This window comes from Prionailurus bengalensis, chromosome B4 (assembly GCF_016509475.1).
Source record: "Prionailurus bengalensis isolate Pbe53 chromosome B4, Fcat_Pben_1.1_paternal_pri, whole genome shotgun sequence".
NCBI lineage: Eukaryota > Metazoa > Chordata > Mammalia > Carnivora > Felidae > Prionailurus > Prionailurus bengalensis.
In genome coordinates, this window is record NC_057358.1 from 6,904,940 (window position 1) to 6,918,800 (window position 13,861).

The following is a 13,861-nucleotide window of genomic DNA, read 5'->3' on the forward strand; positions in this document are numbered from 1 at the left end:
GTACAACCAGGACTTACTAGTATGTGCAAGGTATTTGCAGCAATGGGACTGGCTGAGAAGTAAGTGTAGATGGAGAAGAAACCCGAGAGCGAACCCTAGAATATTCCCATAGCTAGAATTTGGGGAGAGGAGGAGGAACTGGCAAAGAAGATTAAGGAAAGGCAACCAATGAGAGGAAGAGAAAACCAAGAGAGTCTGAGGTTTTGGAAGATAATGAGGAAGTCAGAGGAAGGAAGATGGTGTGATCATTTGGTTCAAATGATGCTCGTAGACTGAATCTCATGAAAAGGATGAATAGTCCATTGGATTTGGCAACCTGAAAGTCACTGTGATCTTGATGAGGGCAATTTTTTGTTGTTGTTTATTTATTTATTTTGAGAGAAATAGGGCGAGCGAGGGAGGGGCAGAGAGAGAGGGAGAGAGAGAACTGTAAGTAGGCTCCGTGCTTTCAGTTCAGAGCACGACGCAGGGCTCAAACTCATGAACCGTGAGATCAGGACCTGGGCGGAAACCGAGAGTCAGACGCTCAACTGACGGAGCCACCCAGGCGCCCCTTGATGGGGGCACTATTAATGGAGTGATAAAGGTGAAAATCTGAATGGAGTGGGTTTGCAAGAGGATAGGAAGAGAAAATTTGGAAATGGTAACTGAAGAGGGAGGGTGGGTGGCTGGGCTTGGAAAATACATTTGATTTCCAGGCACTCCTAAGAGGGCACCTGAACTTTGTGATTCTTAACTAAAAAGGGAGCCTAATCAAAATGGTTGTGCCTAACAAAAGAAACCAGTAAAAGTTTAAGCATCACAAATGCAGACAATACATGCTGGGGATAAGTGAGAGACGAGTCGGTGTTGACTGGGGGGGATTCAAGAGGTTTTCTGAAGGATTACAGCTTGAGTTGGTACTTGAAATATGACTAGGATGACTTCATGGTCTTCCTCCTTTCTTCTTGGGTTTCAAGCTTCTGTGACGAGACCCTTCTCCGTTCCTTTCTGAAACAGACAGTGGAAGCCATGAAGACCATATTGGATGACCTGAGAGCTGAAGATAAGTTCTCGGTAGTTGACTTCAACCACAATGTTCGGACCTGGAGACACGATTTGGTCTCAGCTACTAAATCACAGACTGCAGATGCCAAGAAGTACATTGAAAAAATCCAACCTAGTGGAGGCGAGTGACTTTAACCTAGAGCCCACTGAGAAACTTTCATAGGGTTCAAAACTTCATTCACTTGGGACGCATCCTTTCCTCTCACAGCGGTCTTTGCCCCGCCCACCACGGCCTGCCTTAAATGTTACACGTATTATTACAGGATGAATACTAAGTCCGTGTGAAGGTACAGGGCATACCCATCCCACACAACTTTGTAACCATTCCAGTCCAGAATTCTCAGCAGCCTTGTTACGGTCATAGCATCAAAGGCAACTGTCCACAGACCAGTGTCCCAGCATGTCAGCAAGGGAGATTTAGGTACCTTCAATTTGGTGCATAACAAAGTGACGGAGGGGTGCTTTGAAAGGACTAATTCATCTTTACGGGAATAGTTTGCTACAAAGTGAATATTTTACTCCACTGGGGTATCTTGACCAGCCCGGGGAAACTTTGTGTCCCTTGGAAAGTAAGTGAAGGATTTGGGTGCTGACTAAATTACGTAGGGGTAGTCGCAAGACAGACGAACCTGAACCCGGGATGTGATTGTTTTCATGCAAAGAAAGAGTACCTAACGTAACTGCACATCATGTTACTCTAACAGGAACAAATATCAATGAAGCCTTGCTGCGGGCCATCTTTATTTTGAATGAAGCCAATAATTTGGGATTGCTGGACCCTGAATCCGTCTCTCTGATCATTTTGGTTTCTGATGGCGACCCAACAGTAGGCAAGTAGCTCGTCAATTTCCTAGTGACAGCTATTTCGCTCTTGTTTCTCGGGAACGTGATTGGCTTAAAATGGGAAATCTCATGGCACTTGCCCGAGTTTCTAAACCATTCTAACGCCATGCTTTCTAAAAGGAGGCTTCTTTTGACCCTGAAGCGTTCACCCTGCTGAAACCCAGTCCCAGATATTTTCTGGTGATGCTCTTAAAGCTCAGGCTTCACCTGCACAACGTGGGGGACACTTGAATGTGAATTGGCATAGCATGCTGTCGCATACTTAAGGTGTGTGTGATGAGTCTCTGTCCCCCGAGTCTGCAGCGCACCTCTGGAGTCCGCAGTAACGTATGTTCTTGTTCTCCACAGTCCGCCAATTACTCATGGCAACTGGGGAAATTGCTTCTTTCTGATACATCCTGCACATCGACATCTTTTCCACAAAATGGCCCATCATCTCCTGGCTTCTATCATGCGCTGTTGTTATCTTGATCTGCTTTAGTTGTGTCCCTGTGCTAACAAATACAACTAAGGGTGCATGCTAGATTGTGTTGCAGCCTGCCGTGTAGACAAGGCTTGTGACTGATGCAGCTCCATGGAAGGAAGTTGAGTGGCCAGTCAGGACAATGGCAGCCAGAGTCCTAGAAAGACGGAAAGCAACCATTTTACCAATACTGAGACGAGAACGGGAGTCATTACGTAGCATTTGTTGTAGGTTCAGTATTTCCTCCTTCTCAGATCAAATTACTTTTAAAATTCAATCTGAGGGGCGCCTGGCCGGCTCGGTCCGTGGAGCATGCAACTCTTGATCTCAGGGTAGTGAGTTCAAGCCCCACGTTGGGTGCAGAGATTGCTTTAAAAAACTAAAATCTTCAAAAAAAAAGGAAAGAAATTCAATTTGAGAATAAAATCATCTGGAAGAAAAGGAAACAGTAAAAAATTAAGTCTGTTCCTCATTTCTGTACCTTAACCATCCAGTTCCTGTCCCTGGAGAAAGCCTTTGGTTACCAGTTTCTTGCATATCTTTCCAGAGATATTTCGTGCATATCTGTAGACTACATATACACATATACACACGTATATGTCAATATATATACACACATACATGCATGCGTATCTGCAAATACATCCTACGTATGCCAATGTTTACATTGTTTTTTCCCCTTTACAAATGTGTCTTTGAGATCATTCAATATAAACACATAAAAAGTTGCCTCGCTCTTTCTAATAAACTGCTTAGTATCTCACAGTTTGAGGGTATCATCATCTGACTGTATCATCATCTGACGGATCTCCTTTACTCGTGTACCTTTGTTTTTGTTTTCAATACGTTGCTATTCTATGGTTGCCCACACTTTGTTTCCATTTGTGTGAGTGCAGCCGTAAGAAAAATTCCTAGAACTGAGTCGCTGGGTCAAAAGGTTAAGTGCATTTTTAATTTGACAAAAACTTGGGTCTCCCGAGTGGCTCAGTCGGTTAAGCATCTGACTTCAGCTCAGGTCATGATCTCACAGTTTGTAAGTTCGAGCCCTGGGTTGGGCTCTGTGCTGAGAGCTCAGAGCCTGGAGCCTACTTTGAATTCAGTGTCTCCCTCTTCCCCCACTCATGCTCTCTTTCTGTCTCTCAAAAAAGGATAAACTTTAAAAGAATATTTAATTTGACAGAAATTTTCTGTCCCCATGATTTTCTTTCAAAATCATTATAACGTGGCCCCCTCATTCTTTCCTTTCTGTCATCATCAACTTTAGGTGAACTGAAATTGTCAAAAATCCAGAAAAACGTGAAGCAGAACATACGAGACAATATCTCCTTGTTCAGTTTGGGGATAGGATTTGATGTTGACTATGATTTTTTGAAGAGACTGTCCAATGAAAACCGTGGGATTGCTCAAAGGATCTATGGAAATCAGGACACCTCTGCCCAACTCAAAGTAACATTTTTTCTCTTTCTTTTGTCCTCCTTCACCCAAAGTCATTCAAGTAGCAGGAGCTGATGTCTAAAAGACAGCAGCCAAATTTAAGCCCAAACTGTCATTACTTCAGCTTCGTTCAGCCGCAAGAATCAGGAAGTGTTCGATTGCTTCCTCACGCAGCCCACACTGCACGTCTATCTACACGGATAGCGAGGCGGGAGGCAGGAAGGGGCCGGGCACACGCTTCCCGACTTCCTGAGCAGTTCTCCCAAGGCATTATCAATGCTTCTGGGCTCTCCAGTCCTGCTAAACAACTGTCCTTGTCTTCATGGCCATTGTTTCCCCTTTAAAGTACATTGGCATCTCGGTGGCAACTTTTTGTGATGCAACACAGATCAAACTACAGCCTGGAGGTTTCCTTAAATGTAAAGGAGATGAGTTACTTGTTTACCTCGCCTAAATGGACAAGAAAAAAGATGTCTTTACCCCACCCTCTGTCAGTACCAGGTACCATGTGGCAATGGCAGGCACCATATTTAAAGTTGGTGACAGGAGGGGTGCCTGGGTGGCTCAGTCTGTTAAGCGTCTGAGTCTGGCTCAGGTTCTGATCTCATGGTTCACGAGTTCGAGCCCCACATCAGGCTCTGGGCTGTCAGCTCAGAGCCTGGGGCCCATGTCCAATTCTGTGTCTCCCTCTCTCTCTGCCCCTTTCCTGCTTGTACTCTGTCTCTCAAAAATAAATAGATGTTAAAAAAAAAATTTTTTTTTAAAAATTTTTTTTTCAACGTTTTTATTTATTTTTGGGACAGAGAGAGACAGAGCATGAACGGGGGAGGGGCAGAGAGAGAGGGAGACACAGAATCGGAAACAGGCTCCAGGCTCCGAGCCATCAGCCCAGAGCCTGACGCGGGGCTCGAACTCCCGGACCGCGAGATCGTGACCTGGCTGAAGTCGGACGCTTAACTGACGGCGCCACCCAGGCGCCCCCTTTTTTTTTTTTTTTTTTTAATTTTAAGATTGTTTCTTTTTTTTTTTATTTATTCATTTATTTTTTTTTTAATGTTTATTTATTTTTGAGACAGAGAGAGACAGCATGAACGGGGAAAAAATTTTTTTTTAATTGAAAGTTGGGGACAGGAAAGGCATAAGGGGCAATTTCAACCCAGCTGACTTTTCTTATTACAAGTATTTATGAGCTTTTTATCCTGGTTATAAAAGGGGGGAAAAGTGCTGGGCCGTAAGTCAAGGGTAATGGTCTTAACAATTTTTTTCTTTCTCCATATCAATTCATCTGATAATTGTGAGTTTTCCTCGTCCTGTGGCTTTCCACAGAAATCCCGTGAGAGTAAATTAAGAGACACCAGCTAAGCATTTCGGGGAATCGCAGAGAAAAGTGCTTTAGACCTGGGAAGTGGTAGGAAAATAACGATTTCTTTGTTCTGCATGAATTGTAGAAATTCTACAACCAGGTCTCCACCCCATTGCTCCGCAACGTCCAGTTCAACTACCCCCACACGTCAGTATCGGATGTCACTCAGAACAGTTTCCACAACTATTTCGGAGGCTCAGAGATTGTGGTGGCAGGAAAATTTGACCCTGAAAAAGCCGAGCAGTTACAAAGCATCATAACGGCAACCGCGGTACTTCTGTTTATCTGCTTATTTCTAAAAATACTAATCGGTGCCCTCGATACAGTCCATCTTGTATATTAACAGGCTGCTATTTGGCATTCCAAGAATCTGGAATAAAAGCAACGATAATAACCGCAAGGGAAGGCGTGCGAATATCTATGCCATTGTCCCCAAACCGTTCTGCAAGTCCTTACCTTTGCATCCCAAAGCCAATCCCAAACCTTGGATGTATGCACGTACTTCCCGCTTTTGCATTCTTCCGAATTATTCTGCCTTCCCCTTGAGGTTACGTCGTGCCCTGATTCATGCACAGGAGGTACGAAAAATGCGGGCTGATTAACTATAGCCCTGTCCCCCGGATGTTTTTCAACGGAATCTTCCATCATCCAGGCTAACACGGAATTAGTCTTGGAAACTCTGGCCGAAATGGACGACCTGGAGGAATTTCTATCAAAAGACAAACACGCAGATCCCGATTTCACCAAGAAATTGTGGGCCTATCTGACAATCAACCAACTTCTGGCCGAGCGGTAAGAAGAAAAGTGTGTGCGTAACAGGGGTTCACAGAAGTGAGACGTTTGCCTTGAATGTCTGGAGTGTCGTACAAAAGGGATGTGGGGCCCAGAAAGGCAGCAAGTTAATTCAGGATTTGCATTGCCGATTTTCACTGCTTTCCGAGCACTTTAGGTAAAGCTGAGTTCACTCTTTTAGTCTTTTGTATTGAGGTATAACATACATAAAGCGTGTGAGGTGCATGAATTTTAAGACTACAGTTTGATAAATTCTTGTGTGTATCACCCACATAATCACCACCCGGATCATTAGAGAACACTTCTATCCTCAGTGAAGGGTCCCCGTTCTCCTTCCCACCGAACACCCACCCCACCTGCGGTGGGTATCACTGTCACCATCAATTAGTTTCCTGGGACGAAATTTCATATTATGGCACAATCTGTATTCGTCCATTTCTGGCTTCTTTCGTCCAACATGGTATCTGTGAGGTCCATCCGTGTTGCTGGGAGTATCGGTAGCTCATTTGCATTCACTTTTGAAAACCGTTTATTGCCCAAAGAGATATTTACGGGGCTCCTGGCTGGCTCAGTCGGAAGAGCACACGACTCTTGATCTCGGGGTTGTGAGTTCGAGCCCCACGTTGGGCATAGAGATTACAGAAGTAAATGAAGCTTAAAAAAATTATAAAAAGAAACAAAGAGAAATTTATGATTATCGTATCACATAAGGATGGGTGATGTAATGCTTATGTATTTCATCTCTGGCTTCTTAGCTGACCTGCACTTAAACTCTGCAATATAAAAACTACACTTCTTTTATTTTTAATTTTTTTAATGCTTATTTATTTTTGAGAGAGAGAGAGGCGGGGAGAGACACAGAGTCCGAGCAGGGAGGAGCAGAGAGGGAGGGAAGCACAGAATCCGAAGCAGGCTCCAGGCTCTGAGCTGTCAGCACAGAGCCTGACATGGGGCTCGAACTCACGAACCGTGAGATCATGACCTGAGCCGAAGTCAGACGCTTACCCGACTGAGCCATCCAGGTGCCTGTAAAAATGACACTTTTCAGTAATGTTTAGTTCTTTGACCACGTGCATCAGAATGACATGCAGGTGCTGAATAGGAGAATTATGATTCCTGAGACCAATTCCACATATTAGATCAGATTCCCAGGAAGCTGGAACAGAGTCACCTGAATTAGGTTGGGAAGAAATGAAATACAGTTGTATGACTGTATTCGCAGAGAAAATCTGTGATGTCTGTAGGATTACAAAACAGGGGCGCCTGGGTGGCGCAGTCGGTTGAGCGTCCGACTTCAGCCAGGTCACGATCTCACGGTCCATGAGTTCGAGCCCCGCGTCAGGCTCTGGGCTGATGGCTCCGAGCCTGGAGCCTGTTTCCGATTCTGTGTCTCCCTCTCTCTCTGCCCCTCCCCCGTTCATGCTCTGTCTCTCTCTGTCCCAAAAATAAATAAAAACGTTGAAAAAAAATTAAAAAACAAACAAACAAAAAAAAAACAACAGACATGGGGTTTGAAGTGAGCAACAAATATCCCTGCCCCTTCCCAGAAGCATCCTGGGTGCATTCACAGCAAAACTACAGATATGCAGCAAATTGCTGAAGTTAAATATTGATTTAAAAAACAAAAAACCATAAAAAACAATCCCTGTAAAACAAATCAGCAGTTTGCCAGGGACTGGGGGGGCAGGAAGGATGACCAGACAGAACGCAGGAGATTCTTAGGGCAGTGAAAGTGTTCTGTATGATACTACATTGGTGAATACATGTCGTTATACGTGCGTCCAAGCCAATAGAATTTCCACCACCAAGAATGCACCGTAATGTAAACCGTGGACTTTGGGCGATGACGGTGTGTCCATGTCGGTTCATCAGTTGTAACAAATACGCCGCTCTGGTGGCGGATGTTGATAGTGGGGGACGCTGTGGTCTGCGGGCACAGGGAGAGTATGGGAAGTCTCTGTACTTTCGCCTTGATTTTGTTGTGAACCCCAAACTGTTCTGAAAAATAAAGTCTACTAAGAAAAAAGCAAGTCCTTAGGACGGCATGGCTAAATACGATACTAGCTTCATGGAGCCAGTTAGTCCTATTTTGCCGTGTGGTCCGAGGGTCCTGGTCGAGCCCAGAAGTGGGGGAGGGTCAGGGCGGGAAGGGGGTTGGAGGGGTGGTGGAATCTTAACTCAGCCCTCATGTTCTCAAATGGGTCTATTTCCTAAATACAGAAGCCTGGCTCCCACAGCAGCTGCCAAAAGGAAAATCACAAAAACAATCCTGCAGATGTCTCTGGAACATCACATGGTGACCCCGCTCACCGCCATGGTGATTGAGAACGAGGCAGGGGATGAGCGTATGCTGGCGGACTCCCCCCCGCAAGATCATTCCTGCTGCTCAGGTCGGTGTTGCCCTCGGTGGGGGTGGACAAACGGGACGGGCTGGCTTCCTCACCCCGAGTCGGGGTTCTCCGGCCTCTGCCCATCTCCCCCCGCGGCCCACCTCTGGCTCCCAGGCCTGTGTCGCCGTGTGTCCCAGCTCTTCTGTCCGTTTCCTTGGGGATAGCTTATCGCTTTGGCCCTCGAATATTTTTGCTCCCTTAGTTCCCAAAGGAATGTTGAAGACCCCCGTGCCCCTGCACGCACGGTTTAAATGAACACGGCGCCGTTTTCCGCCGTGCTTAAATGGTTGCAATGAGTTTAATTTGGGGCACACTGTAACTATTGGACTTTTCAAATAAAACTGTTGCATCACAGTTGTAGGTGTTTCCAGTGAATTGCAATAACTAGCTTGGTGCTCTCCATCATCCATTAAAAACATACATGAACGGGGCGCCTGGGTGGCTCAGTCGGTTAAGCGTCCGACTCGTGATTTCGGCCCAGGTCATGATCTCATGGTTCAGGAGTTCGAGCCCTGCATCGGTCTCCGTGCTGACAGCAAGGAGCCTGCTTGGGCTTCTCTCTCTCTCTCTCTCTCTCTCTCTCTCTCTCTCTCTCTCTGTCACACACACACACACACACACACACACACAAATAAATAAATAATACATGAACAAATTCTATTTTAATTATTGGGAAGTCCATATTGTTCTTTTTTTCTAGTTGAGCTTGTATTTCCAGTCTACTTTCCTGGTAGGATTACGTCTCAGTGTAACATATTGTTATGCCAGAAAGTTTTTACTGATCCTTCTGCTCTGCTGCAAGAAAAAGTGTTTACAGATTTAGATTTTTTTCAATTGCTTGTGAAACTATACGATTCTGAGTGTTCACAGTTTTCTTCTAGATTGAGCTTTATGACAACTACTACAAGTAGAAAACTGGTCAAAACGATATGCCTATATTGTGAAGTTTGATATCCATTAGTCAAATTGTCTTAGAAATCATCTCTTCATGAGGAAAAAAAATGTGGCTGTTTTCTCAAGTATTTATGGATAAACACTATTAATAGATTGAAAGAGATCAGATTCAGGGTCAGTTCTACTTTAAAAAAAGTTTTTAGGTACGCCTGGCTAGCTGAGTTAGTGGAGCATGTGACTCTTGGTTTTTGGGGTTGTGAGTTTGAGCCCCATGTTGAGTGTAGAGATTACTTAAAAATGAAATCTTTAAAAAGCATTTGTATAGGCCTAAGTCCTGATAAGTCTTATGGACATAGGTAAGTAGATAGGAATGGAATGAACTTTTCACAGCGATTGTCACACCAGCTTTATCACAGTGGTCCAGAGTTCAAGGAACTCTTACTTATTTTTTTTTAAGTTTATGTATTTAATTTGAAAGAGAGAGAGCAAGAGTTGGGGAGGGGCAGAGAGAGAGAATCCCAAGTGGCCTCCGTGCTATCCGCGCAGGGCTCGACGTGGGGCTCGAACTCACGAACTGTGAGATCGTGACCTGAGCCGAAATCGGGAGTCAGATGCTTAACTGACTGAGCCACCCAGCCGTCCTGGAACTTTTATTTCTGACAACCCCGTTACAAGAGCCTGGGGCCCCACAGCTAAATTTATCTAGGGGGAAGCTCGCCCTAGACACATGGGCATTTGTAAGTGATTCTGTATCACCTAGATAAAATGCTTAGGCGGACTGCCATTTGTGTCTCAAAGACAGGAGGACTGCCTATATATCAGAGAGCAAAATGAATTTTTGGTAACCAGTAGGGGAACTAGTTGGTGGAGAAACCAAATTGTTTAGACTGCTGTTTGGTGAGGAGACAGATCCAGGCTGAGGCCGACTGTCACCCTGAACTTCACCAGGGGCTGGCCCAGACGTCATCCCCCTGACCTATGCTGAAGACGCGGGGCCCTCCTCCAGACTCTATGGGGCAGTTCCCACAGCCCCAGGTTCTGCAGAGAACCCTATAGCAGGCCCACACGGCATAAAGACAGGAGGAGCTGGAAACGAGAAAATTCTGGGATCAAATTAACGGGAGAAAAGCTTAGCTGAGAATCTCTGGGGTCTACATAAAACAGATTCTTGAAGTCGTAAGGAATCTCTATGGAAAAGTAAGCCCGAGAAACTAATGCATCCGGCTTGTTCTACGCAGGTGCCCTGTATTACGGCAGCAAAGTCGCTCCGAGTTCAGTCCCATCTTGGGTCAACCCTTCCCCAACGCCAGTGATCCCGATGCCTGTGCTGGGGGCTCAGGTCCTCGAGGCAACTCCTCCTCCACATGTGATGAGAGGTAAGAGACGGTCAACCCCACTTCCACGTCCTGGCTCCCGGTGGGATCCCAGTCCCGTGGAGCGTCCTTACACAGCTAGGCTGTCGACTACATGTGAACCCGTCGTCAAGGGCTAGCCAGAAAACAAATGTTATTATTAAAATATTAGAAGCTATACATTTTACGATAAAAAATACTTTAATGGGGGCACCTGGATGGCCCAGTCGGTTAAGCGTCCAACTTCGGCTCAGGTCACGATCTCGCGGTTCACGAGTTCGAGCCCCACGTGGGGCTCTGTGCTGACAGCTCGGAGCCTGGAGCCTGCCTCAGATTCTGGGTCTCCCTCTCTCTCTCTGCTCCTAACCCTCACCCCAACCTAGCTTGCACTCACTCTCTCTCTCTCTCTCTCTGTCTCTCTCTCTCAAAAATAAGTGAGCATTTTTTTTTTAAATTAAAAGAAAACCACTTTAATGTTGTTTCCTGCACAGCCACATGCTATTTTGTGGGGTTGTTTATCTGTTTGTTTGTTTTCAATAGCGCATTTGAAAAATCCTCGTTTAGCTCAGTCCTAAAAACCCTTTCCACAAATGATTTCCCTGGGAGGTACCGGTGGCAGGTGGGATCATCCAAGGGAAGACTGCTTCCTTGTGCGACAGTTCTGGCAGCTGCTTCCTTGTACAGATTCCTGTCTCTCCTTGTCGTCAGCCTCCCCAGCATCCTTTCCCAACCAGTGAGAGAGAGGCAGGAGCTTCTGGGGGCCAGGGGAGAGCGTCTCCTCTCCCCTTCCTGGTCCAGTATGGCCACCTTTCCTGGAGCGAGGTGACAGCCGTCTAGCGATTAGTGGGCCCCGCGTCAAAAGCCTGTGTGAGCTCTACTTTCCTTTCTTTCTTATTAGAAAGGAGCACATCTCACCATTCAGGGGGAGCGAGCGCGTCCCTCTCCCTGTTGGAAGTATGAGCTTGATTCGGGTTGTTTGAAATTTCAGTAACTCCTGGGGCGCCTGGGTGGCGCAGTCGGTTGAGCGTCCGACTTCAGCCAGGTCACGATCTCGCGGTCCGTGAGTTCGAGCCCCACGTCGGGCTCTGGGCTGATGGCTCGGAGCCTGGAGCCTGCTTCCGATTCTGTGTCTCCCTCTCTCTCTGCCCCTCCCCCGTTCATGCTCTGTCTCTCTCTGTCCCCAAAAAAATAAATAAACGTTGAAAAAAAAAAATTAAAAAAAAAAAAAAAAGAAATTTCAGTAACTCCTGATGTTTCCAGAAGCGTGCAGCTTTTTGGGACTGCCGGGCATGCAGACTTTTCCAGCAAGAACATTTCTGACCATCAGAACCGATTTCTCCAGACTGTATACCCGCCATCCACCAAGCACTGCATTATATAACAGAGAAAACGTAGTGAGGACTTCAAATCGACTTAAAAAATTTTTTTAAACGTTTATTCATTTAAAAAAAATTTTTTTTAACGTTTGTTTATTTTTGACAGGGAGAGAGACAGAGCTTGAGCAGGGATGGGGCAGGGAGAGAGGGAGACGCAGAATCCGAAGCAGGGTCCAGGCTCTGAGCTGTTAGCACAGAGCCCCACGCAGGGCTCGAACCCACGAGCCGGGAGATCATGACCTGAGCCGAAGTCGGACGCTTAACCGACTGAGCCACCCAGGCGCCTCTCAAATCAATTTTTAAAGCGAGCGCAGCTCTCCCCTCTGGCTTGTCTCTAAAATTGTTACTTGCGGGCCAGGAGGGATTTGCTTCTTCAGCCTTCCATGGGTGGCAATGCTTCGTAGAGTGGCCCCTCCGCTCTCCCACCTGAGCGTGTCCAACGACGGAGCTCAACGAAGGACCCCGCGTTGGACTTCCAGCCAGTGGTGGCAATTTTACAATGCATCCACGTGGGGACGGGGCTGGGTGGCTCTCAGAGCGAGGGACAAGGGCACTGACAGGGGCGTGAGCCTCTTCCACTGCTGCTTCGCAAAACAAAGCTTCTGTCGAAACGTGTAGAGTTAAAGCTAACTTAGTTTTCAATGTCCGTTCCAGTTAGAATGCAGGGCTACCTCTGAGTTCACGGGCTGCTGGATGAGGCAGGAGAGGGGACCGGGTCTGGGGTCACACTCGGCCCACGGGACCGTGCGCCAGACTCCGAAACCTCTCTGGGTCTCAGTGAGCCCGCCTGTAAAATGGCGATGAGGAAAAAACTACGCGGTGGTTACTATGGACTCGGCCCCTGGTTCCCAGCAGGAGTTCGTAAACCCTAGGTCGTCAGGACTCTGTGAACTCAGTCGTGGGAGTCCTGGGACCAGCCTAAATACGACGCCTCGTGTCTGCCGTCTAGATTCTGGCAACTCAGGATGGCGGCTCTGATGCGCGGTCATCACCAGAAGGTCTGATTAGCGGGATTCGTGGGCTCTGGCAAAATCAATCATTATCTTCAACAAAAGCAATTCCCTTCAGAAGACATTTCAAAACACCGGATTTGTGTAAAGGAAGAGGCTATCGTGATAAAATGATTTTTGCTTAATTGAAGAAAGGGAGTCGAGAGCCTTTGTTCTGTGTTTTGATGATGCCCTCTAGTGCCCTGCTCAGCACCAAATCGATTAACCAAGTATTTATTGATCACGGAGCAGGAGCCTGGTGGGGGGGGGGGGTGCAAAGAAATACAAGATTGTATTCGTGTCCTGAATTGGTTTCTCTTCCATCTCATGTCCCAAGTCACACACTTGAGAACGAACGAGCATATCCCAGTGCGTGGGAGAACGGGCTTGCCCTTTGGTCCTCGCTCTGCCACTTACTGACTCTGTAATGTGACCTCGGGGCAGGTCACCTGTCCCCTGCAAGGCTACAGGGAAAATCAGTTGAGTTAATGTTTTGCAAAGGACTTTGCGAGCACGTCTAGAAAACAGCAACCCCTCGGTGGATGGAAGGCCGCCGTTCCAGTTTTATTCTGGAAAACACAACCACTGCAGTTCTTACGGCTCACTCCGTTACCAGATACTGTGGACGCTGCCACGCATCCCCGGACTCTCCCTCCCGTGCGGGTCCCATTTCCCATTGGAGTTCGTGAATTTACCGTCCCTCGCCCGGCCTGCTGCCACATTAGCTGCCAGCTGACTTTCCTTTGTCCGCTTCTCAATACTTAATTTATATACTGTGACGTGTTATATCCCTAAAATCAAATCTTTGCCACATTTACTCTCAAAAACTTCGAAAGGCTCCCCAACTTACAGGTCCATTCTTCCGTCTCTATGACCCCCATTTCTAGTCTTATCTTTTTCTACATTTTCAAGAACCCA

The 13,861-nt window shown here is 46.6% G+C and overlaps 1 protein-coding gene across 1 annotated transcript in view; it reads left to right on the forward strand.

Annotated features, from left to right (window-relative positions):
* ITIH2 (inter-alpha-trypsin inhibitor heavy chain 2) overlaps positions 1-13,861 on the forward strand; it is a 38,310-nt gene that overhangs the window by 17,879 nt on the left and 6,570 nt on the right. The window contains exons 10-16 of the mRNA XM_043561581.1: positions 1,000-1,168; positions 1,752-1,877; positions 3,618-3,799; positions 5,236-5,421; positions 5,803-5,942; positions 8,163-8,332; positions 10,465-10,602. Of these exons, the coding sequence (XP_043417516.1) occupies positions 1,000-1,168; positions 1,752-1,877; positions 3,618-3,799; positions 5,236-5,421; positions 5,803-5,942; positions 8,163-8,332; positions 10,465-10,602 (1,111 nt within the window). The remainder of the gene's footprint in view (positions 1-999; positions 1,169-1,751; positions 1,878-3,617; positions 3,800-5,235; positions 5,422-5,802; positions 5,943-8,162; positions 8,333-10,464; positions 10,603-13,861) is intronic.